At 41.1% G+C, this 24,471-nt stretch overlaps 2 protein-coding genes across 13 annotated transcripts in view; one reads left to right on the forward strand and one right to left on the reverse strand.

The window, feature by feature from the left end:
- Window positions 1-10,142, reverse strand: part of MORN2 (MORN repeat containing 2) — a 46,915-nt gene extending 36,773 nt beyond the window's left edge. The window contains 2 exon segments of the mRNA NM_001246561.1: window positions 2,668-2,743; window positions 9,220-10,142. The gene's annotated coding sequence lies outside the window, so the exon portion shown is untranslated.
- DHX57 (DExH-box helicase 57) overlaps window positions 1-24,471 on the forward strand; it is a 78,599-nt gene that overhangs the window by 30,096 nt on the left and 24,032 nt on the right. For all 12 annotated transcript variants that reach the window (XR_010149575.1, XR_010149576.1, XR_010149577.1 and 9 more), the window contains 6 exons: window positions 2,401-2,606; window positions 7,672-7,788; window positions 17,217-17,313; window positions 18,962-19,135; window positions 19,604-19,804; window positions 23,030-23,306. Coding sequence is in view for 9 of the 12 variants with exons in the window: in XM_054678350.2 (XP_054534325.1) it covers window positions 2,401-2,606; window positions 7,672-7,788; window positions 17,217-17,313; window positions 18,962-19,135; window positions 19,604-19,804; window positions 23,030-23,306 (1,072 nt within the window). In the remaining 3 variants the exon portion in view is untranslated. The remainder of the gene's footprint in view (window positions 1-2,400; window positions 2,607-7,671; window positions 7,789-17,216; window positions 17,314-18,961; window positions 19,136-19,603; window positions 19,805-23,029; window positions 23,307-24,471) is intronic.

Raw genomic sequence — 24,471 nt, forward strand, 5'->3', positions numbered from 1 at the left:
GCCATTGCACTCCAGCCTGGGCGGCAGAGTAAAACTCTGTCTCAAAAAAAAAAAAAAAAAAGTTAGCTATTATTATCATCATCATCATTGTACTCGCATAGAGTTTGCAGTATAGCCTGAGTGTTAAGATATCTATATAAACAATTGTAAGTACTAGGTAGAAAATGTTAATGTGTATTGCATATAAACAGATCTCTCTTCTTTGAAAGCCCTACTTTCTCTTCTTAGTCTTTGATCTTGAGGATTCCGCAAGATTTTCCTTGCACTGTTTCTTCTCACTATTAACTCTCCCTTGGCTACCTTAGACTCGTGTGATTTCAGCTGTCATCCCTGTGCCGAGAACTCCCAGATTAGTATCTTCATTCCTGACCTCTGAGCTCTAGAATGAAACACCCCTAATATCTGATAGCTTAAATACAAGTCAGAATTTTTCTCCTTCTCTGTTCCTTCCTTCTCTAATAAGCCCCCCTCCTAATTCCATATTCATTTAATGGTACTATATTCTCAAGCTAAAAACCCAAAACCAGTGGCTCTCAAATTTTAATGTGCAATAAGGATACTTAGGGAGCTTATTAGAATTATTATTTTCTGGGCCCTATCCCACTACCATTGAATATGAGTTTCTGAGGAAATCATCTTTCAACTAGTTTACCTGTCTTTACTTTTTCAAACTCACTGCTTCCAGGATATATATATATATATATATATATAGATATATATATATATGGTTTTTTTTGTTTGTTTTTTGTTTTTTTTTAAGACAGCCTCACTCTGTCACCCAGGCTGAGTGCAGTGGTGCTATCATAGATCACTGCAGCCTTGTTCTTCCGGGCCCAAGTGATCCTGTTACCTCAGAATACCAAGTAGCTGGGACTACAGATGTGTGCCACCATGCCTGGCTAATTTTTTTATTTTTAGTAGAGACAAGGTCTCACTATGTTGCCCAGGCTCAGAATTATCTTTAAACATAAAATTGTTCACATTCCTCCTATTCTTAGAAATTTTCATTGGTTCCCTATCACTCACACTTTGTGGACACTAAAGGCCCATATCATCTGACCCCAGCCAATATTTAAGTTCCCTTCCTTCTTTAGTTTCCTACCTACAAAACCTTAGCACTCTCAGACTACTTGTTATTTCTGAAAGATGCCGTACTATTACTATCTGTATTTCTTTTTCCCACTTCCTTCTCTAGTCATTCTTTAACACCCAATTTGAATGCTACCTCCATGAAATTTCCTATTTTCTGCTATTAAAAATTAATCATTTCTTTATTAGAAGTCACAGAATACTTTTCTTGTGCCTCTAATAACATTTATTTCTGTCTTACAGTATAGTGTGTTGTTTTGTTCTGTTCTCACTAGTTTGTAAGCTCCTTGAAAGTATGCTTATTTTTCTATACCATACCACCACCATCACCATAGCCCCTTGTCCAAAATAGGCATTCAGTAAATATTCAATAAACAAACAAACGGTGAATGTGAAAAGAGTGTTGGCATTTAATGGAGAGAAGGGGTTGGAGGAAGTCAGGATTATAGAATCATAGGTTTTTAAATCTTTTTTTAAAAAAGCTACAATATACTTTATGCAAATGAAATCTTATAGGAAATCATAGAGAAATGAAACATAAAACAAGAATGATTGGGCTGAAAGAACAGCCCCCAGTTACTTACTTTGCTCCCATTCCCTTACCTTTCCTTGGGGCTTTGAGCAACATTTAAGGCTCCAGGGAAAAAAAATCGAGCCACTTACCTATGCCAATTTCCCAAAACATGAGAAAGTAAAGCCTTTTGAAATTGAGTTGTTAGAAGTCTCATGGCAGATTGGTTTAGTGGCAGACAGAACTCAAATCCAGAGCTTTTGTTTCCAAATCTATTCATTTTTCTGCTTTGCCATGATGTCTAATAGGATTGTCACTAACAAATATTAAACTATCCAGTTGTAAGAGTTTTGAAATGTTTTAAGAATAGTCTTAGGTTGATGTTCAGCCAACAGCTAGAAACTTGGGTCCAAATTTGATTGCAACAAAAGGAAATCAGCTGCCTGGGAATTATCATAGAAACAAGAGGATCAATAAGATTGCCGAAGAAAAATAAAAAATGAGGAGGGGTGTTACTAAGGCTATAACTCAAATGTGTTTTCTGAATGTCCATGCCATTATTCCTGGATAGAGCTTTTCTCCAAATTCTTAGCTGGTCTCCGAGACAGACCTAAAAGCATTGCAGTGTGTTCCCAACCAGAAATAGGGTACAGCCAGAATCCTGGACTGGTGGAAGGATGGCACATGAATTGGGCAGAAACAGTGACATTTTGCTGAACGAGCACGTGAAACAGGTGAATTCTTTCCCTCCTCACCAACAGAACCACATACACACAACCACATTCCTTTGTCTTTCTCAGGTATGTATTACAGGATGGGAGCCCATATATGCGGTCCATGAAACAGATTTCAAAGGAAAAGCTTAAAGCAAGGCGAAACAGAACTGCATTTGAAGAAGTGGAAGAAGACCTGAGGCTCTCCCTTCACCTCCAGGATCAGGATTCTGTCAAAGATGCAGTGCCAGATCAACAGTTAGATTTTAAGCAGCTCCTGGCCCGCTATAAAGGTAACATGCCTCCTGGGGGAATATTATAATTATGCCAAAGATTTCTAGTATTCTTTCTTACCAAGATTCGGAAGAAGAAAAATATGATTCTTGTTTCATAGTTACATTGCCTTTAATTCATCAGAGCAACCTTAAACCTAGAAAAATAGTTCAGATACATATTTAGAATACAATTGTTACTATATTTGCCAATGGGTTTTTTTTCTAATTATAAAAGAAATATGTGCTCATTAGAGAAAAATTGTGAGGTAGTAAAATATAAGTTATATTCTTGTGCATTTTGTAGCTTTTTATTTTGATGTGATTTCAAATTTATGGAAAAGTTCGCAAGGCTAAACGATGAACTCTCATATATCCTTTACCCCAATTCACCAGTTGTTAATGTTTGCTTCATTTTTTGCTTTATCATTTGCTCTGGGTTCATGTTTTTTTTTTTTTTTTCTGAATCTCCTGAGAGTAAGTTACAGATATGATGCTCCTTTACCCTTAATACTTTAGTGTGTCTTTCCTAAGAACAAGGACATTCTCTTACATAACCACAGTACAGTGATCAAAATGAGGACATTTAACACTGATACAATTATATAATTCACAGTCCATACTCAGGCTTGAACAATTATCTCAATAATGTTTATTTTTGCTGTATTTTCCTGATTCAGGATCCTATCATGGATCATATATTACATTCAGTCATGTATTCTTAGTCTCCTTTGATCTAGAACAGCTCCTCATCCTTTGTCTTTTAGTGACCTTGACATTTTTGAAGATTATTTTGTAGAATGTCCATCCATTTGGGTTTAGTATTTCTCCATGATTAAATTTAGGTTATACATTTTTGGCTGGAGCATCACAAAAACGATCTTGATTTCTCAATGCATCATATCAAAAGGCACATGGGCCCCGTGGTGTTGGCTTGTCCCATTATTGGCAATGTTAACTTGTTCACTTGGTAAAGGTAATGTTTGCTAGGTTTCTCCCCTGGTAATTGCTATTTCTTTTGTAGTTAATAAGTCATTTGTGAAGCAATATTTGACATGATTTTAAAACCATTTAATATCCCAATAGTTTTAGCATTATTCGTGGGCTTTTAAAATAACATCTTTTGAGGCCTGCCCTGTGCTGAGCTTTTTATGTATGTTATTAGGTACTTCCTCCTCCCATGCCAGACTCTAGCTGGCCACTCTTTGTTCCTATGTGGTCTTCTATCCATATAAGCTAAACTGAGCCCATAGAAACCCCAGGATCACTACTTTTGCTTTCTTCCTTGAAGCCTAGACTACAAGCAGGTCTCAGCTGTCCTTCTTTCTCCTTTTTCCATAGACTGTCACCCTGTTCTTAGTTCTTCCCAAAAAACGGTGTTTATTGTTCATGAGTAAGAGCTTCCAACCCGTTACTGCTTCTGTAGGACACAAGGAAAATGAATTTTCCTTTTTCTGCATCTACCAAAGACAGTTCCCAATCCTGGATGTGGAATGATAATCACCAAGGAATTAAGATATTAGCCATTATTCTGTTGTTTAGGAAGATAAGCATAGCTCCCTAACATTTTATTTCATCTTCGCAATATTGAGAGATGTAAAGCTAAGAGAATGGACTTGTGTTTTATAGATCTGGGTTCAACTCCCAAGGCTCTCATAAAACCAGCTAATGATCTTGAGCAAGTTCTTTATCATCTCTGTTCCTCAGTTTCCTTATCTATAAAGTGGAATCATTTAGAGGAGTATAATACAAACCCACAAGGATAGTGCCCAGCTAGTAAGTACAGATCCATGATTCTAATTAAAATATGTCTAACTAAAAAATTTGTGTGCTTTTTGTACGTCATACCAACTGATAATTCAGATTCCCTTATTCCATTAAATTATGGAACAAGAAAATTCCTTTGAGGTTGGGCACGGTGGCTCACGCCTATAATCCCAACACTTTGGGAGGCTGAGGCAGGAGGATCACATGAGCCCAGGAGTTCAAGACCAGCCTGGGCAATATATTGAGACCTTGTCTCTACTACAAATGTTTTTTAAAATTAGCCGGGCATGGTAGTTGGCACCTGTAGTCCCAGCTACTCAGGAGGCCGAGGCGGGAGGATTGCGTGAGCAAAGGGATTCAAGGTTGCAGTGAGCTATGATCACACGAGTGCACTCCAGCCCCAACAGAGCAAGACCTTGTCTCAAAAAAAAGAAAATCCCTTTGGCTTCTTTCAAAATTTTGGAGTTTTCTTTTAAAATTATCACTGAATCTAATCCATGACTTTCTAATTTTAAGCACAAAGGTTACTAAAGTTCAGAAAGTACCTTTGGGACCCCCTTTTTAAGGAAGGAGAATGGAGGAGTTGAGGTCAGGAAACATGACTCTGCCATCAGCTTCTGTATGGTACTGGGCTGATTGCTTAGCTTTTCTGAGCTTCTGGTTCTGTTTTTTGTTTGTTTGTTTGTTTAAAAAAAAAAAAAAAGTCCTTACAAAAATTAGCCAGGTGTGGTGGCACACACCTGTAGTCCCAACTATTTGGGAGGTTGAGGAATGAGAATCGCTTGAACCCAGGAGGCGGAGGCTACAGTGAGCCCAGATTGCACCACTGCACTCCAGCCTGGGCAACAGAGCAAGACTCCATCTCAAAAAAAAAAAAGAAATGCCTTGAATTTGTTGATCTCAATGTTCTCTTTCGCCTTTCAGAAAATTAAATAATGTTTCCTAGCTCAATTTTTAAGGCATTTTCTAGTTTTTCTTTGAAAAAATTAATGATCAGTCATTTAAAATATATTATTGATTTGGCTGGGCACAGTGGCTCATGCCTATAATCCCAGCACTTTGAGCGGCTGAGGCCAGAGGATTGCTTGAGCCCAGGAGTTCAAGACCAGCCTGGGCAACATGGTGCTGCCTTGTCTCTTAAAAAAAATTTTAAATTAGCTGGTGTGGTGGTGTGCACCTATAGTCCCTGCTACTCAGGAGGCTGAGGTGAGAGATCATTTGAACCCCAAGGGCCAAGGCTGCAGTAAGCCATGATCACGCCACTGCACTCCAGCCTGAGGAGAAGAGTGAGACCCTGTCTCAATAATAATAATTTTAAAAAACAAAACTATGTTCAGTTTTCTTTTTTCAATTAGCTGATCCTTTCTTCTTTTTGAAAAGTCTGGCTTTTTGGAATCTTGGCAAAGAAAAGTGATTCTGCTCCACCTTTCTCACCCAACCACACCCTTGTTTGTGCAGCCTGTTTCTTCCTTTTTTTCATTTTTGACCAACATGGTATTCATTCTACCAGAACAACATTGTTTCGAAACTCCTTTTTTTTTTTTTTGAGACGGAGTCTTGCTCTGTCGCCCAGCAGGAGTGCAGTAGCGCGATCTCGGCTTACCACAACCTCCGCCTCCTGGGTTCAAGCGAATCTCCTGCCTCAGCCTCCCAAGTAGCTGGGATTACAGGCACCCACCACCATGCCTGGCTAATTTTTTTTTTTTTTTGTATTTTTAGTAGAGATGGGGATTCCCCATATTGGTCAAGCTGGTCTCAAACTCCTGACCTCAGGTGATCCACCCATCTCAGCCTCCCAAAGTGCTGGGATTACAGGCATGAGCCACCACGCCCAGCCAAAACTGCTTTTGTCCCTCTTCAAACTTCTCAGCATCATATAGGAAGTTTCCCTTTCTTGGTACCAACTATAGTTATTTTGTTCCAGTTAGACTGTAGTTAGGGCGATAGGTCATTAGGAGAGCCTGAGAAGAATGGGCAGCAGTCTTTGAAGAGTTAGTCACCCCAACAATATACTATTGCTTTTAAAAGAGCTGAGGTGGCCGGGCGCGGTGGCTGACGCCTGTAATCTCAGCAGTTTGGGAGGCCGAGGCGGGTGGATCACGAGGTTAGGAGTTCGAGACCAGCCTGACCAACATGGTGAAACCCCATCTCTACTAAAAATACAAAAATTAGCTGGCCGTGGTACTACGTGCCTGTAATCCCAGCTACTCAGGAGGCTGAGGCAGGAGAATCGCTTGAATCCAGGAGGCGGAGGTTGCAGTGAGCCGAGATCACACCACTGCACTCCAGCCTGGGTGACAGAGCAAGACTCTGTCTCAAAAATAAAATAAAATAAAAAAATAAAAGAGCCGAGGCTTGTAGTACATCCTACAGAACTACATCGTTTACCAGATCACAGATAGATTAGGAGATTGTGAGTGGGGAGATTGTGAGGGTCTATGAGTAGACTCCATGGGTGTTAATGAAGATATTACAATCACATTTATTTTTCAGGGAAGATCCATCACTTATCATTTTCTCAAAGGAACCTAAAGGTTCAGTGAGTCACTGTTATAAAAATGCTGGTGAAAGCTGTGGTCTCTGTCCATTGATTGCCATAGGTTAGTGTTACCTGGACTTCCAGCATATCTCATTCATGATTCGATTGAATCTAGAAGAAGTTTCTAAAATGTATTTGACTTTGAATTTTGTTTCCAGAACTTAAGCTTTCAATAAATATTTGAAGGGTAAAAGAGGGGAAGGAATGAGGAGAGTAAAAACTGGCCCATCTGGGTCTTTCCAACAGGGGCAGGAGCCTGCTTTTTGGGTCATTGTTCAAGCAAAAATTACTTCTGATGAGGCTGGATTTTCTGGGAAACTAAAAGAAAAAAGTGGACTGGTTGTGGTGGCTGTAATCCTAGCACTTTGGGAGGCTGAGGCAGGAGGACTGCCTTAGCCCGGGAGTTCGAGACCAGCCTGGGCAACACAGCAAGACCCCATGTCTACAAAAAATAAAATTAAATTAACCAGGCATGGTGGTGCATGCCTGCAGTCCCAGCCTCTCAGGAGGCTGAGATCGGAGGATCACTTGAGCCTGGGAGGTCGAGGCTGCAGTGAGCTGTGATCACACCACTGCATTCCAGCCTGGGTGACAGAGCAAGACCCTGTCTCTAAATAAAGAAAAGAAAAAAGTTCATTTCAGTACATTAAATGTTAATATCTGTGCTATTAAACCAACACTCACCTAATTCACAGGCATATTGTATATGGTATAAATATACAATAAAATACATCAACAAGGTATAAATATCCTTCTCATTTTTACCTTTCTTTCTTTCAGGGGTTAGCAAGTCAGTCATCAAAACAATGTCCATCATGGATTTTGAAAAGGTGAATCTTGAATTAATAGAGGCCTTATTAGAGTGGATTGTGGATGGAAAGCACTCCTACCCTCCAGGTAACTGCTTCTTTATTCAGGCTTGAATGACAATTGAAACACTTAGTCCTTGGCTAAATGGGAGTCTATTCATGAGTGCTTGAATTACATGCAGACTCTGCACACAGGCTACAAGGCAGTGGGGTTAAGAATACAGGCTTTGCAGTCTGATAAACTTCCCAGCTCTGCTATTCAGGAATCTTGTAACCTTGAATAAAGTCTTTATCTTTTTTTTTTTTTTTTTTTTTGAGACGGGGTTTTGCTCTTGTTGCCCAGGCTGGAGTGCAATGGCATGACCTTAGCTCACTGCAATCTCCGCCTCCCGGGTTCAAGCGATTCTCCTGCCTCAGCCTCCTGAGTAGCTGGGATTACAAGTATGTGCCACCACACCTGGCTAATTTTGTATTTTTTAGTAGAGACAGGTTTTCTCCCTGTTGGCCAGGCTGGTCTCGAACTCCTGATCTCAGGTGATCTGCCTGCCTTGGCCTCCCAAAGTGCTGGGATTATAGGCGTGAGCCACCGTGCCCGGCCTAGTCCTATCTTTTCTATGCTTCAATTTCCTTGTTGTAAAATGAAGACAGTAATAAATCCTGTTATGTAAAACTATTTTGGGGATTAAAAGAAACCATATGTAAGACACTTAGCACAGTATAGTTAAGGCTCAGTAGATACTACCCCTAATACTGATGACATTATAATTATAATAATACATGCCAGGTGCAATGGCTCACACTTGTAATCCCAGCACTTTGAGAGGCCAAGGAAGGTGAATCATTTGAGTCCAGGAGTTTGAGATCAGCCTGGAAAACACAGTGAAACCCCATCTCTACAAAAAAGTGCAAAAATTAGTCAGGCGTGGTGGCACATGCCTGTAGTCCCAGCAAGGGGTTGGAGTGGGAGGATTGCCTTAGCCTGAGAGGTGGAGGCTGCCATGAGCCATGATCGCACCACTGTACTCCAGCTTAGGCAACAGAGCAAGACCCTGTCTCAAAAAAACAGAAAAAAACCACACACCACATTTTGTATGTTATATGTATTACATACTGTATTCTCTTTTGTTTCTTTCTTTTTTTTTTTTTTTTTTGAGACAGGGTCTCACTCTCTTGCCCAGGCTGGAGTGTGCAGTGGCATGATGTCAGCTCACTGTAACCTCTTCCTCCTGGGTTCAAGCAGTCCTCTGGCCTCAGCTTCCCAAGTAGCTGGGACTACAGGTGTGCACCTCCACGCCTGGCTAATTTTTGTATTTTTAGTAGAGACAGGGTTTTGCCATGTTGGCCAGTCTGGTCTTGAACTCCTGACCTCACATGATCCACCCACCTTGGCCTCCCAAAGTGCTGGGATTACAGGTGTGAGCCACTGCACCTGGCGTACATACTGTATTCTTACAGTAATGTAAACTAAAGAAAAGAAAATGTTATTTAAAAAGTCATAAGGAAGAGAAAATATATTTACTATTCATTAAGTGGAAGCAGATTATCATAAAGGTCTTCATCTTTGTTGCCTTCACATTCAGTAGGCTGAGGAGGAGGAAGAGGAGGGATTCCTCTTGCTGTCTCGGGTGGCAGAGGTGGAAGAAGTGGAAGGGGAGGCAGAAGAGGCAGGCACGCTCATTGCAACATTAAGGAAACATATTGTAATTTCTGTCTGACTTTGCTCTTTCATTTCTCTAAAAATGTTTCTATATAGTACCAATCCTTCCCCTGTTTGCTTTGGTTTCAGTGCTCTATCATAGAATGGTCCACGTCATAATAGAAGTTAAAAGCAGTCTTGAGTCTTTCTGCCAGATTGTCTAATGTCAGTGTGTTTGCTGGCACTGCTGCTTCTTTTACATCTTCTTCCTCATTGTCTGGCACTGGTTCAGAAGCGCTCATCTCCATCAAGTCATCTTCTGTTAATTCCCCTGGTGTGGTGTTGGCTAGCTCTTGAATTTCTCCAAGATCCATATCTTGAAGTCATTCACCACTGCCACCATCTCCCCACGTTTATTCCATATCCATAGTCTCTTTTATGATTTTCTTACTTGTCTTATAAATCCTGTGAGGTCATGCACATCTGGACACAGCTTTGTCCAGCATCAGTTTATCGTTTTAGGCTTGATGGCTTTCGCACTTTTTCAATAACAACCGTGGCATCTTCAATGAAGTAATCCTTCCAGACTTTCATGATGTTCTCTCTGTCAGAATTCTCTTTCGTAGCATTGACAGTCCTTTCCATAGAGTACCTGTATAATGAGCCTTAAAGGTCCTCATGAACTCCGCATATAGAGGCTAAATTAGAGACATATTTAGGGAAAAGTAGATTACTTCAGTGTCTTTGGTGTTGAACTCCTGGGGTTCTGGGTGGCCAGTGGCACTGTCCAGTATGAAAAGAACTTTGGCAAGGTGCTTCCTGATTCCAGGGACAAAGCATTGATGGAACCAGTCCAGAAAAGGGGTTCCCATTGGCCAGCCTTTCTTGTACAACCAGAACACTGACAGCTGGTGTTTCTTCTTTCTGTTCAAGGCCAGGGGTTAACTTTATACACAGGGCAGTGCTGATCATGAACCCAACTACATTTGCACAAAAGAGTAGATTTAGCCTATCCCTTCCTGCCTTAAATCCTGGTACTCACTTCTCTTCCTTACTAATAAATGTCCTTTGTGGCATTTTTTTTCCAGAAGAGGGCGCTTTCATCAGTTATTTGGAACCTTTTCAGGCAGATACATTTCTCCTCAATGATTTTCTTAATGGCATCTGGGAACTCATTATCTGCTGCCTCTTGGTCAGCAGAAGCTGCTGCTTCTGTTATCTTGATATTTTAAAAGCCAAACCTCTTTCTAAAATTGTCAAACTATCCTTTGCTGGCATTAAATTTCCCAGCTTTAGATCCTTCCCTTCCGTTTGCTTTAAGTTGTCACATAATACTTTGCTTTTTCTTGACTCATGCAGGTATGCCTTATAGCAATCTTGCTCCCACATAAAAACTGCATTTTCAATGAGATAAAAAGGTATTTCTCAAAAAGCATAAGATTTTCACACCTGCTGGCATAGCTGCAGTGACAGCTTCACAAATTTCTTTTTCTTCTTTCACAATGGCCCTTACTCTGGATTCATTTATCTGGAAATGGCAGGCAACCACGGTTATAGACCTCCATCTGCGGAACATATTGAGCAATTCACCTTTTGCTTGTGATGTCATGACTTTTCTCTGCTTCTCGGGAGTACTTACAGCATCACTAGTGGCACTTCGTATAGCCATGATGTTATTCAAGGTTTACTGTATTCCACTAAACACAATGAAAAATGCACAAGAACCACAGAGATCACTTTTTACTATAATATACAATATTCTGACAAAACAAATGACTTACTTGGAGATGATTAGTGTCACAATACATTTTTTTTAAGTGGATTCTCACAACACTTGAGCTCACTGCAGTAGCAACAGGAGGTGGCTACAAAATCATTTTTTAAATAAAGTTATTACAGTAGTATACTGTATTATATAGTTCATTGTATGCAGTTTTGATTTAATACCGCTTTTTTTTTTTTTTTTTTTTTTTTTTTTTGAGATGGAGTTTTGCTCTTGTTGACCAGGCTGGAGTGCAATGGTGTGATCTCGGCTCACCATAACCTCCGCCTCCCAGGTTCAAGCAATTCTCCTGCGTCAGCCTCCCAAGTAGCTGGGATTACAGGCATGCGCCACCACACCCGGCTAATTTTGTATATATATATATATTTTTTAGTAGAGATGGAGTTTCACCATGTTGGTCAGGCTGGTCTCGAACTCCCAACCTCAGGTGATCTACCCACCTCAGCCTCCCAAAGTGCTGGGATTACAGGCATGAGCCACCATGCCCGGCCTGATTTAATACTGCATTTTTACATTTGTTCACATTTCTCTAGATGCAAATGGCGCCAGGTATGGTCCATAAGTGTGTGTGTGTGAGTTTTGATTATTTTAACCTTTTATAATAGGTTTGTGTGTATTTTATGATACAAATAATAAAATAGGCTAGTATCTATATATGTCTTATGCATTCATGACATATCTCTTTCTTAATTTTTTTTCACATTTCTAGGCTATGCAGTTTGTGTGCTAGTTTTTTTCAAATTGTCACAAATCTCCAAAAATTTTCCAATATTCATTGAAAGAAAATTGCCAATGAGTAGACTCATGCAGTGCAAACCTATGTTGTTCAAGGATCAACTGAACACTTATTATAGTTAAACACTATTACCACTACTGTACTAAACACAGAGCAATCACTACTTTACTCACTGTCTTCCCATCCAGGTAGCCTTCTTAACCTCACTTGCAGTCCCTTATCCCTAGAATGAATACTCCAAATCTTCTCTTAACTAAATCCTTTATTTTCTTCAGGTTTCTCCTCAATTTACCTCTACAGACCACCCTATCTGTTGTCTTGCCCCAATCCCCTTACTCTATCCTAATATCTAAAAATAGGCCGGGTGCTGTGGCTCACACCTGTAGTCCCAGCACTTTGGGAGGCCGAGGCAGGCGGATCACCTGAGGTCAGGAGTTCGAGACCAACCTGGCCAACATGGAGAAACACCGTCTCTACTAAAAATACAAAAATTAGCTGGGCATGGTGGCGGGTACCTGTAATCCCAGCTACACAGGAGGCTGAGGCAGGAGAATCTCTTGAACCCAGGAGGCGGAGGTTGCAGTGAGCCAAGATCGCGCCACCGCACTCCAGCCTGGGCTACAAGAGCAAGACTCCACCTCAAAAAAAAAAAAAAAGAATTCATTTTCGTTGTAGCACTTAACACTGTCTGAAATTGGAGTTTTGCATACTTCAGTAGGATATAAGCTCCTTAAGAGTAGAGATTTCGGCCAGGCACAGTGGCTCACCACCAAGCAACAACAGCAAAACTCCGTCTCAGAAAAAAAAAAAAAAAAAAAAAGAATAGACATTTCTTGTTCACCACTGTATTTCTCAGACCCTAGAACAGTGCCTACAGCATTTAGGTACCGAGTAAATATTTGTTGCATGAATAAATGAATGTAATGATTAAATGGAATAATAGATCAAAAAATTACTTTATGTTGGCTGGGCATGGTAGCTCATGCCTGAAATGCCAGCACTTTGGGAGGCTGAGGTGGGTGGATCACCTAAAGTCAGGAGTTCGAGACCAGCCTAGCCAACATGGCAAAACCCCATCTCTACTAAAAATTAGCCAGACATGATGATGGGCGCCTGTAATCCCAGCTACTTGGGAGGCTGAGGCAGGAGAGTTGCTTGAACCCAGGATGTGGAGATTGCAGTGAACCAAGATTGCGCCACTTCACTCCAACCTGGGTAACAGAGCAAGACTCTGTCTCTAAAAAAAAAATATATATATATATATTAATCTATGTGATCATAAAGAACTTAAGAGAAATGAGAATGGCTGCTCTCTTCTGCTTACACTTAATCATTATGTGGTTTTCTTTTCTTTTTTTTGAGACAGAGTCTCTGTCACCCAGGTACTGGAGGTGCAGTGGCGCAATCTCGGCTCTGCAACTTCCGCCTCCTGGGTTCAAGCAATTGTCCTGCCTCAGCCTCCCGTGTAGCTGGGACTACAGGCATGTGCCACCACACCCAGCTAATTTTTGTATTTTTAGTAGAGACGGGGTTTCACAGTGTTGGCCAAGCTGGTATCGAATTCCTGACTCAGATGATCTGCCCGTGTTGGCCTCCCATAGTGCTGGGACTACAGGCGTGAGCCACTGCACCCGGCCCGCTGTGTGGTTGTCTAAAGAGACTTGTGAGCCATATAAAATTATTTAAATGCCTTATTTTTACTTGGCAAGTAGTGAGTGTTGGCTAATACAGTATCACTTCACTGGACTGAATATCTTGTTTCTTTTGTGTGTGTGTGTGACAGTCTTGCTCTGTCGCCCAGGCTGGAGTGCAGTGGTGGGATCTCAGCTCACTGCAACCTCTGCCTCCCAGGTTGAAGCAATTCTCCTATCTCAGCCTCCTGAGTAACTGGGACTACAGGTGTGCACCACCATGTCGCCCAGCTAATTTTTGCAATTTTTTTTTTTTTTTGAGATGAAGTCTCGCTCTGGAGTGCAATGGTGTGATCTCGGCTCACTGCAACCTCCGCCTCCCGGGTTCAGGTGATTCTCCTGCCTCAGCCTCCCAAGTAGCTGGGATTACAGGTGCACGCCACCATGCCCGGCTAATTTTTTTTGTTTTTTTAGTAGAGACAGGGTTTCACTATGTTGGCCAGGCTGGTCTGGAACTCCTGACCTCAGGTGATCCGCCCGCTTTGGCCTCCCAAAGTGCTGGGATTACAGGCGTGAGCCACCATGCCCAGCCTATGTCGTTTCATTCCAAAGGAGAAGACTATTATTGAAAAAAATCAAGCATAGCAAAAAAATCAGAAATGAAGAAGAAATGTTAGAAAATTACCTAAATTTTGTAATCCCAGCTAGTCGGGAGGCTGAGGCAGGAGAATCGCTTGAACCCAGGAGGCGGAGGTTGCAGCAAGCCAAAATCCCTCCATTGCACTCCAGCCTGGCAACCTGGGGGACAAGAGCAAGACTTCATCTCAAAAAAAAAAAAAAAAAGAAATAAAGAAAGAAAATTACCTAAATTTAAAGCAGAGTAGATATAGTGACTAGGAAGTCAGTGACATATGTGACATATTTGTGAACATTAAAGATATCCCAGACAGATGAGGCACATAAAAATATAGACAAAAATTTTTTCAATCCATATATAATAGTATGCTTCATCATTGTTTAATTTTGTGGCTTTTTTTTTCCTTTGTATTTTTCTTTTTGCTTATCTTTTAATAAATAATTTTTAAAATTTTTCTTTTTGAGACAGAGTTTCACTTTGTCACTCAGGCTAGAGTGCAGTGGCATGATCACGGGTCACTGCAGCCCCAACTTCCTGGCTTAAGTAATCCTACAACCTCCCTCAGCCTCTCGAGCCCTACTGAATTTTTAATTTTTTGTAGAGATGGTGTCTCCCTGTGTTGCCCAGACTGGTTTCAAACTCCTAGGCTCAAGCAGTCTTCCCACTTCAGCCTCTCAAAGTGCTGTAATTACAGGCATGAACCACCACACCTGACCTCAATAAAATTTTGTGGCATTTTAGCAGAGGATCATGGGGTATGTAATGGAAAGAACATGGATCTGATGCCAGAAACCCTAGGTTTGTGTCCAAGCTCCATGCTTACTAACTCTGTGACCTGAGTCTGAAGTTACTGAGTCACTAGTAGGGGTACTAGTAGCCTTCTTTTTTTTTTTTTTTTTATTGAGATGGAGTCTCACTCTGTGGCCCAGGGTGAAGTGCAATGGCATGGTCTCGGCTCACTGCAACCTCCACTTCCTGGGTTCAAGTGATTCTCGTGCCTCCAGCCTCCCAAGTAGCTGGGATTACAGGCATGCACCACCATGCCAGGCTAATTTTTGTATTTTTAGTAGAGATGCGGTTTCACCATGTTGGTCAGGCTAGTCTTGAACTCTTGACCTCAGGTGATCCACCCACCTCAGCCTCCTAAAGTGCTGGGATTACAGGCCTGAGCCACCATGCCTGGCCACTAATAACCTTCTCAATGGATGGCTATGAGGATTAAATGGGATAATATATGTGAACATTCTTTGTTACTATGAGGTATTTTTAAAAATGCTATAAGATCTCTTTCAGCCTTCATCAGAGTTCCAGTTTTGTGGTAATTCAGATTCCTCATTTATTTAGTGGGAAGGATAACTATGACTGAATAATAGGTCATGAGTTCTCTGCTGACAGATGCTTGTTTTATATCCCATTGCACTTCACATGGAGCTGACATAGGCACCCAATAAATATTTGTGGGATTAAAGGGGGGCTGGTGAAAACAGTACCATTTTTCTCCCTGAATAAAGCACAAAAGAAGGTGACTATTGCTGAGTGACTGCTCTTCACGCAGAAATATACTATAATCAGTTTTCATGCTTATTTTATTTAATGTAAAATTTAAAAGCCCATAAACTGTTAACATGATATGATTAGTTAATGGGCTGTCTCTAAAATATATCTGAATTTAGATTACCAGATTGGCCAGTCAATTATAGTTTCTTTTTCTCATTTCCAGTAAAATGTTTATGGATTTTATTTATTAATAAAATAGTCTTCCTGTCTTATAAGGTTAGGAGAATAACTCTTCCTATAGAAATAGAATGTCAAGGTCAGGTGTGGTGGTGCATGCCTGTAGTCCCAACTACTCGGGAGGCTAAAGCAGAAAGATTGCTTGGGCTCAAGAGTTCAAGACCATCCTGGGCAGTATAGTGAGACCTCGTCTCTAAAAAAATAAAAAAATAGAAAGTTGCCAGTGGGGCCAAGCGCAGTGGCTCATGCCTGTAATCCCAGCACTTTTGGAGGCCAAGGCGGGCAGATCACGAGGTCAGGAGTTCGAGACCAGCCTGACCAACATGGTGAAACCTGTCTCTACTAAAAATACAAAAATTAGCTGGCGTGCGCCTGTAATCCCAGCTACTCAGGAGGCTGAGGCGGGAGAATCAATTGAACCCAGGAGGTGGAGGTTGCAGTGAGCTGAGATCACATCATTGCACTTCAGCCTGGGCAACAGAGCAAGACGCTGTCTCAAAAAAAAAAAAAAAAATAGCCAGTGTACTGAAAAAGTTTATTTATAGAGCTTAGCTAGGCCAGGCACAGTGGCTCATGCCTGTAATCCCAGCATTTTGGTAGGCTGAGGCGGGTGGATCACTTGAGTCCAGGAGTTTGAGACCAGCCTGGGCAACGTGGCGAAACCCCATCTCTACTAAAAATATAAAAAATTAGCCGGGCGTGATGGCATGTACCTGTAGTCCCAACTACTCAGGAGGCTAAGGTAGGAAAATCACCTGAGCCTGGGGAGGTTGAGGCTGCAGTTAGCCGTGATCGCGCAACTGCACTTCAGCCTGGGTGACAGAGCAAGGCCTTGTCTCAAAAAATAAAAATTAAAATAAAAAAAGAGCTTAGCTAATAATTCTTGGCATTATACTGACAGACATTATACTTTTCCACACCTCAGTTTTTCTGGTTATAGAAAGATAAATCTCCATTTTGTCCTTATTAAGTCAGAGAATATATAAAACATGTAATTATTTATTTGTTTAAATCCTCTGGGACTTTACAAAGAAAATAAAACTGATAGTGAAAATTTCTCTTTTTTTTTTTTTTTTGAGAAAGGGTCTCGCTCTGTTGCCCAGGCTAGAGTGCAGTGGCACAATCTTGGCTTACTGCAAACTCCACCTCCCTGGCTCAAGCGACCCTCCTACCTCAGCCTGCCAAGTAGCTGAGACCACAGGCGAAATTCTCAGATTATTGCATATTTTGGTTAAAAACAGCTTTATAATCTATATTAGTTTTTTATTTACTTCATTTATCATATTCTTTTTTAAAAAAATTTTTGTTTCTTTTCTGTGCCTATGCTTACCCACATATTGATTCTTTTTATATACCCAGGTGCTATACTTGTATTTTTACCAGGACTAGCAGAAATCAAAATGCTTTACGAACAGCTGCAGTCTAATTCTCTTTTCAACAACAGACGTAGTAATCGGTAAGCTAATTGCTTTCTATATTCTTAATCATCCATTGCAGTTACCTCTAAAGATATCATCACCCTCTTTAGACCCTGGAAGAGCACCAGTCTTTGAGCACACATTTGTTTATGCCAGCTGGAAATGAGCAAACCTATTTGCTGCAGGAAATCAGTTATTCCCTTTTTATTAAAGAAAAATATTGGCCGGGCTCAGTGGCTCATGCCTGTAATCCCAGCACTTTGGGAGGCCGAGGCGGGCGGATCACCTGAGGTCAGGAGTTCGAGACCAGCCTGACCAACGTGGAGAAACCTCATCTCTACTAAAAATACAAAATTAGCTGGGTGTGGTGGCCGGCGCCTATAAACCCAGCTACTCAAGAGGCTGAGGCAGGAGAATAGCTTGAACCCCGGAGGCAGAGGTTTTGGTGAGCTGAGATCACACCATTGCACTCCAGCCCGGGCAACAAGAGTGAAACTCCGTTTCAAAAAAATTCTCTTCACTTAGCATAGTGACTCAGCAAATTTGCATGTAATTTTAGATGTCAGAGCCCCAGATAGTGGGGGAAGGTGGGGGAAAGGCAGCATTAGTAACAACAAAGAAGTCCTACCATTATGAGAGAAAATCATCTTCAATAGTTCCTATTCCAGGAGCAAGACACACTGGGTGTGTCTTCATTTTTAAGGGGAAAACTATTTGACAAACGAACACTCCCTTAAAACGTAAGAATGAAGTTTCTGAGGTTACATCATTGTCATTGCCTGTCTTCTCTGTGTGTGTGTATGTATGTGTGTGTGTATATATATGTGTGTATATATATATATATATATATATATATATATATATATATATATATATTTTTTTTTTTTTTTTTTGAGACAGAGTCTCGCTCTGTGGCCCAGGCTGGAGTGCAGTGGCGTGATCTCGGCTCACTGCAACCTCCGCCTCCCAGGTTCAAGTGATTCTTCTGCCTCAGCCTCACAAGTAGCTGGGATTACAGGCTCATCTTGTATTTAGAGGAAGAATAATTCTTTGCTGGTTAGTTTGCACTAGGCTTGTTGGTTGTAGAATATCAATTATTTATTCCTCTTCATTATTTACTACTGAATTATACTCCAACATTTTTCCCAAGTTGGTATGAGGTTTTTGGTTCCTAGAACTAAGTAAATATTTTGTAAAAATCAGAAAGGACTTTACCTTTTATTTTATTTTATTTTATTTTTCGAGACGGAGTCTCACTATTGTCGCCCAAGCGGAAGTGCAATGGCAGGATCTCAGCTCACTGCAACCTCTGCATCCTGGGCTCAAGTGATTCACCTGCCTCAGCTTCCCAAGTAACTGGGATTACAGGTGCCCACCAACACACCTGGTTAATTTTTGTATTTTTTTAGTAGAGACGAGGTTTCACCATGTTGGCTAGGCTGATCTCAAACTCCTGACCTCGGGTGATCCGCCTGCCTCGGCCTTCCAAAGTGCTGGGATTACAGGTGTGAGCCACCGTACCCGGCCAAGACTTTACTATGTAGAAGAGCTGAGCTCTGAGGACAGGTTGTGGAGAAGTTGCTAATACCTGAAGTCATATTGTTGGTTTTAGTAGAAATTCACCCACTGTAATCTAGTTTCGGTGCTAGGTGCTAGAATACTTCATGTGCTTTTATTTCCTTCCAGATGTGTTATTCACCCACTTCATTCATCTTTATCCAGTGAAGAGCAGCAGGCTGTGTTTGTAAAACCTCCTGCAGGAGTAACTAAGATTATAATTTCCACCAACATTGCTGAGACATCCATAACCATCGATGATGTTGTCTATGTTATCGATTCTGGGAAAATGAAAGAAAAGAGGTATTCCGTCTTGTGGTGATGTAAGAGAGGGGCTAAAAATGCTTCATTTTGGGAGACACCGTTGTTAGTGGCTAATGCTATTAAGCTACACGGATTACTGTATGAAAAAATACTTTGTGAAAACTGTACGTGGATTTGTGAATGATTCTGTAGCCAGGACCATGGACCTTAACATCAAATGGGGATGAAAAGTAATGAATTGCTTTTTCTCTCTTTTTGTCATGTGATTTTATATGTGCTTGTATGAAAAAGGGTTGAATAAAGAAACTGTGTAGTTTGGGAAACTCTGCACTTGATGCCACTTAAATCAGCACTAGCTGCTCCTACCAGGGGCTCAACTATCCCAGAATATACAGGGCACTGTGTCCCTCTACAGGAGGAAGCTGGTTCATCCATTCTGTCCATAGCAAGCAGTCTTGGCCATGTTTTTATAAAATGACTCAATTTATATTTTCTTTTTCTTTATAGATATGATGCCAGCAAAGGGATGGAAAGTCTAGAGGACACCTTTGTATCTCAAGCTAATGCTCTACAAAGGAAAGGCCGAGCAGGCCGTGTTGCATCTGGGGTCTGCTTCCATTTATTCACTAGCCATCACTACAATCACCAGCTTTTAAAACAACAGCTACCAGAAATACAAAGAGTGCCATTGGAACAGCTGTGTCTAAGGTGACATCTGGTTTTTTGTGTTTTGCTTCCAAAAGGTCTAAATGTTTCTCACTCTATTAAGTTCCATGTTTTCCTTTTACTTCTAGAAGATATTTGGCTAAGAATGACCACCAATAATCTCATTTATTTGTGAAGAAAGAGATCCTTAGTGTTGCCTTTACCATTCCTTTTAAATTTCTGCACATAAAGATCTCTTACATTGCAGAGCATGGCCCTAAAACAGAGCTTAAGAGTACATATGTAGGGCCGGGCATGGAGGCTCACGCTTATAATCCCAGCACTTTGGGAGACTGAGGTAGGTGGATCACCTGAGGTCAGGAGTTTGAGACCAGCCTGGCCAACATAGCAAAACTCCATCTCTACTAAAAATACAAAAATTATCTGTGTGTGATAGCACACACCTGTAATCCCAGCTACTTGGGAGGCTGAGGAAGGAGAATCTCTTGAACCCAGGAGGCAGAGGTTGCAGTGAGCTGAGATCGGACCACTGCACTCCAGCTTGGGTGACAGAGTGAGACTCCATCTCAAAAAAAAAAAAATTAATTAAATTAAATAAAATTTGAATATTAAAAAATAATAATAATACATTTGTAGGCCCAGTGTGGTGGCTCACACCTGTAATCCCAGCACTTTGGGAGGCCAGTGTGTGAGGATCACTTGAACCCAGGAGCTTGAGACCACCCTGGGCAACATGGCAAAACCCCATCTCTACAAAAAATGTAAAACTTAGCTGAGCATGGTGGCACGCACCTGTGGTCCTATAGCTATTTGGGAGACTGAGATGGGAGGATCGCTTGAGCCCCAGAAGTTGATCCTGCAGTAAGCCATGCACCACTGCCCACCAGCCTCTGAGACAGAGTAAGGCCCCATTTCAAAAATAAATGAATAAAATGGGCTGGGTGCCAAGGCTCACGCCTGTAATCCCAGCACTTTGGGAGGCTGAGGCAGGCAGATCATTTGAGTTCAGGAGTTCGAGACCAGCCTGGCCAACATGGTGAAACCCCATCTCTAATAAAAATACAAAAAAAAATTAGCAGGGCGTGGTGGTACATGCCTGTAATCCCAGCTACTGGGGGAGGCTGAGGCAGGAGAATCGCTTGAACCCAAGAGACAGAGGTTGCAGTGAGCCGAGATCGTGCGACTGCACTCCAGCCTGGGCAACAGAGTGAGACTCCATCTCAAAAAATAAAAATTAAATAAATGAATAAAATAAAAATGAAATTTAAGTAAGTGGATTACTGTCAATTCACGTCTTAAAGTGAACTACATTAAGTGAGAAAAGGCTAGATACCAAAAATATACATGTTAATAAAAATGTAAAATTGTGTGTATATAGATTGGCAACTTAAAAAGGAGCTGCATGTGAAGTAAATAAAATTTTTTGTTTATGTTGCACTTTTCTCTAAGTTGCTGATATTCATAATTTTTTTTTTAAATGAGAACTCTTTTTCTGAATGAAGTTCATAATTTAAAACACTAGTTTTTGAAGAGCTATCACAAGGCAGGACACAATGCAGATTAATTTTATAAACAATGACTGCAGCTTTGGGCTGCGTGTGGTGGCTCATGCCTGTAATCCCAGCACTTTGGGAGGCTGGGGCAGGCAGATCACCTGAGGTCAAGAGTTCGAGACCAGCCTGGCCAACATGGTGAAACCCCATCTCTACTAAAAAAATATAAAATTAGCCAAGTATAGTGGCGCACGCCTGTAATCCCAGTTTCTTAGGAGGCTGAAGCAGGAGAATCACTTGAACCCGGGAGGTGGAGGTTGCAGTGAGCCAAGATCACCATTGCACTCCAGCCTGGGCAATAAGAATGAAACTCTATCCCCCCCCAAAAAATAAAAATATATAAATAATGACTGCAACTTCAGATGTGAGAAGGAATAAGTGGATCATTTAAACCTTTTTCATAAATACCTTTAATTGTATAGCAGTCAGAACTATCTAAGTTAATCATGTCCAGTTTTTATTATGGTAAGAATACTTAATATGAGATCTACCCTCTTAGCAAATGTTTAATTTTACAACACAGTACCGTTAACTATAGGCATAATGTTGTACAGCAGAGCTCTCGAACTTACTCATTTTGCAAAACTGAAACTTTATACCTATTGGACTGCAACTCTACATTTTTCCCTCATGTCCAGCCCCTGGCAACCATTCCACTCTCTGCTTCTGTGAGTTTGACTATTTTAGATACCTCATACAAGTAGAACCATCCAGCATTTGTCTTTTTGTGACTGGCTTATTTCACTTAACATAATGTCCTCAAGGTTTCATCCATACTGTTGCATATTGCAGAATTTCTTTCTTTTTTAAGCCTGAGTAGTATTCCACTGTATGTATATATACTGCACTTTCTTTATCCACTCATCTGTAATGAACTTTTAGGTTGTTTCCACATCTTGAGTATTGTGAATAATATTACAGTGAACACAGGAGTGCAAGTATCTCTGCTCTGCAAGATTCTTTTTTTTTTTTTTGGAAACAGAGTCTTGCTCAGTCACCCAGGCTAGAGTGCAGTGGCACGATCTTGGCTCACTGCAACCTCCACCTCCGGGTTCAAGTGATTCTCCTGCCTCAGCCTCCCAAGTAGCTGGGATTACATGTGCACATCACCATGCCTGGCTAATTTTTGTATTTTTAGTACAGACTGGGTTTCACCATGTTGGCCAGGCTGGTCTCGAACTCCTGACCTCAAATGATCCACCTACCTCGGCCTCCCAAAGTGCTAGGATTACACATGTGAGCCACTGCGCCTGGCCTCTCTGCAAGATTCTGACTTCAATTCTTTTGGATGTATACTTAGAAGTGGGGTTGCTGGATCATATGGTAGTTCTATTTTTAGTTTTTTGAGGAATCTCTATCCTGTTTTTCATAGTGGCTGCATCATTTTACATTCCCACCAACAACGTGCAGGGTTCCAAGTTCTCCACATCCTTGCCAACACTTATTATCTTTTGTCATGAACTCTGTTTCATAATTTGATCCCACTGTTATGGAAAGAAGCATTTTGAAAGTTTATAGAGAGAGTTTTGTTCTGAATATGAATAAGTTTCAGAATCTGAAAGTGTTTTTGTGGTTTATTGGTAGAAGTAGAAAACGAGATTTTAAAATTTTTTATTTAAACTTGTAAATTATTATCACTCACAAAAGAAATTATTCCTCTGTGTCATCCCACCAGAAATAAAATTGACAAATTATTATTTTGTTTCCTTTTCAGAATTAAAATTTTAGAGATGTTTAGTGCTCATAATCTCCAGTCTGTGTTCTCTCGGCTCATTGAACCTCCACACACCGATTCTCTTCGTGCCTCAAAAATACGATTACGAGACTTAGGAGCATTAACTCCAGATGAAAGATTGACCCCTCTTGGGTATCATTTGGCCTCTCTGCCCGTGGATGTGAGAATTGGCAAACTAATGTTGTTTGGGTCTATCTTCCGCTGTTTGGATCCTGCTCTCACCATTGCTGCCAGTTTGGCTTTTAAGTCTCCGTTTGTAAGTAAACAACATTCATCTAAACTGGAGTCTCTAAGAGGACCATAGGTCTCTAAGGGGACCATGGGGGAATCAAGGGCATGTGAGCCCCCTAAAAATTTGCTTGTATGTTAGATGTGAATTTTTAGGGCACATCTGCATGGGAGGGAGAGGGTCAAAAATAAATTTCTGAAAAGACAAAAACAAATAAAACAAACAAAAAGATTTTTTAGGGAACAATGTCATCCAATCCTCAAAGAGATCCACCCTCCAATTAAAGACTGAGAACTAGAGATATAACTTATTAAAAGTAATCCAGGCCAAGCGCGGTGGCTTATGCCTGTAATCCCCGCACTTTGGGAGGCTGAGGCGGGCAGATCATTTGAGGTCAGGAGTTCGAGACCAGCTTGGCCAACATGGTGAAACCCTGTCTCTATTAAAAATATAAAAAATTAGCCAGGCGTGGTGATGTGCACATGTAGTCCCAGCTACTTGGGAGGCTAATGCAGGAGAATCGCTTGAACCTGGGAGGCGGAGGTTGCTGAGCCGAGATCGCGCCACCACATTCCAGCCTGGCGACAGAGCAAGGCTCCGTCTAAAAAAAAAGAACAACTAATATTAATTCTTCTTTAGGGCCTGGTGTGGTGGCTCACGCCTGTAATCCCAGCTCTTTGGGAGGCCGAGGCAGGTGGATCACCTGAAGTCAGGAGTTTGAGACCAGCCTGACCAACATGGAGAAACCCCGTCTCTACTAAAAATACAAAATTAGCTGGGATGGTGGTGCATGCCTATAATCTCAGCTACTCGGGAGGCTGAGGCAGGAGAATCACTTGAACCTGGGAGGCAGAGGTTGCAATGAGCCAGTCGCGCCATCGCACTCCAGCCTGGGCAACAAGAGCGAAATTCCGTCTCAAAAAAAAAAAATTATCATTAAATGTTTAGTAGAATTCAGTGGTATAAAGCCACCTGGGCCGGGGGGTGGTGGAGCGGGAGTGTTGGTGGGTAGTTGTTTTATTATTAATTCAATCTCTTCATTAGTTCTAGGACTCTTCAGATTGTCTATTTTGTTTTGAGTCAGTTGTGATAGTTTATTTTTTTCTCGGAATTTTATTTTGTCTAACTTATCTAATTTATTGGCATATAATTATTCATAATGTCCCTTTATAATCCTTTTTATTTCTGTAAG

The sequence above is a fragment of the Pan troglodytes genome, chromosome 12, assembly GCF_028858775.2.
Source record: "Pan troglodytes isolate AG18354 chromosome 12, NHGRI_mPanTro3-v2.0_pri, whole genome shotgun sequence".
Classification (NCBI taxonomy): Eukaryota; Metazoa; Chordata; class Mammalia; order Primates; family Hominidae; genus Pan; species Pan troglodytes.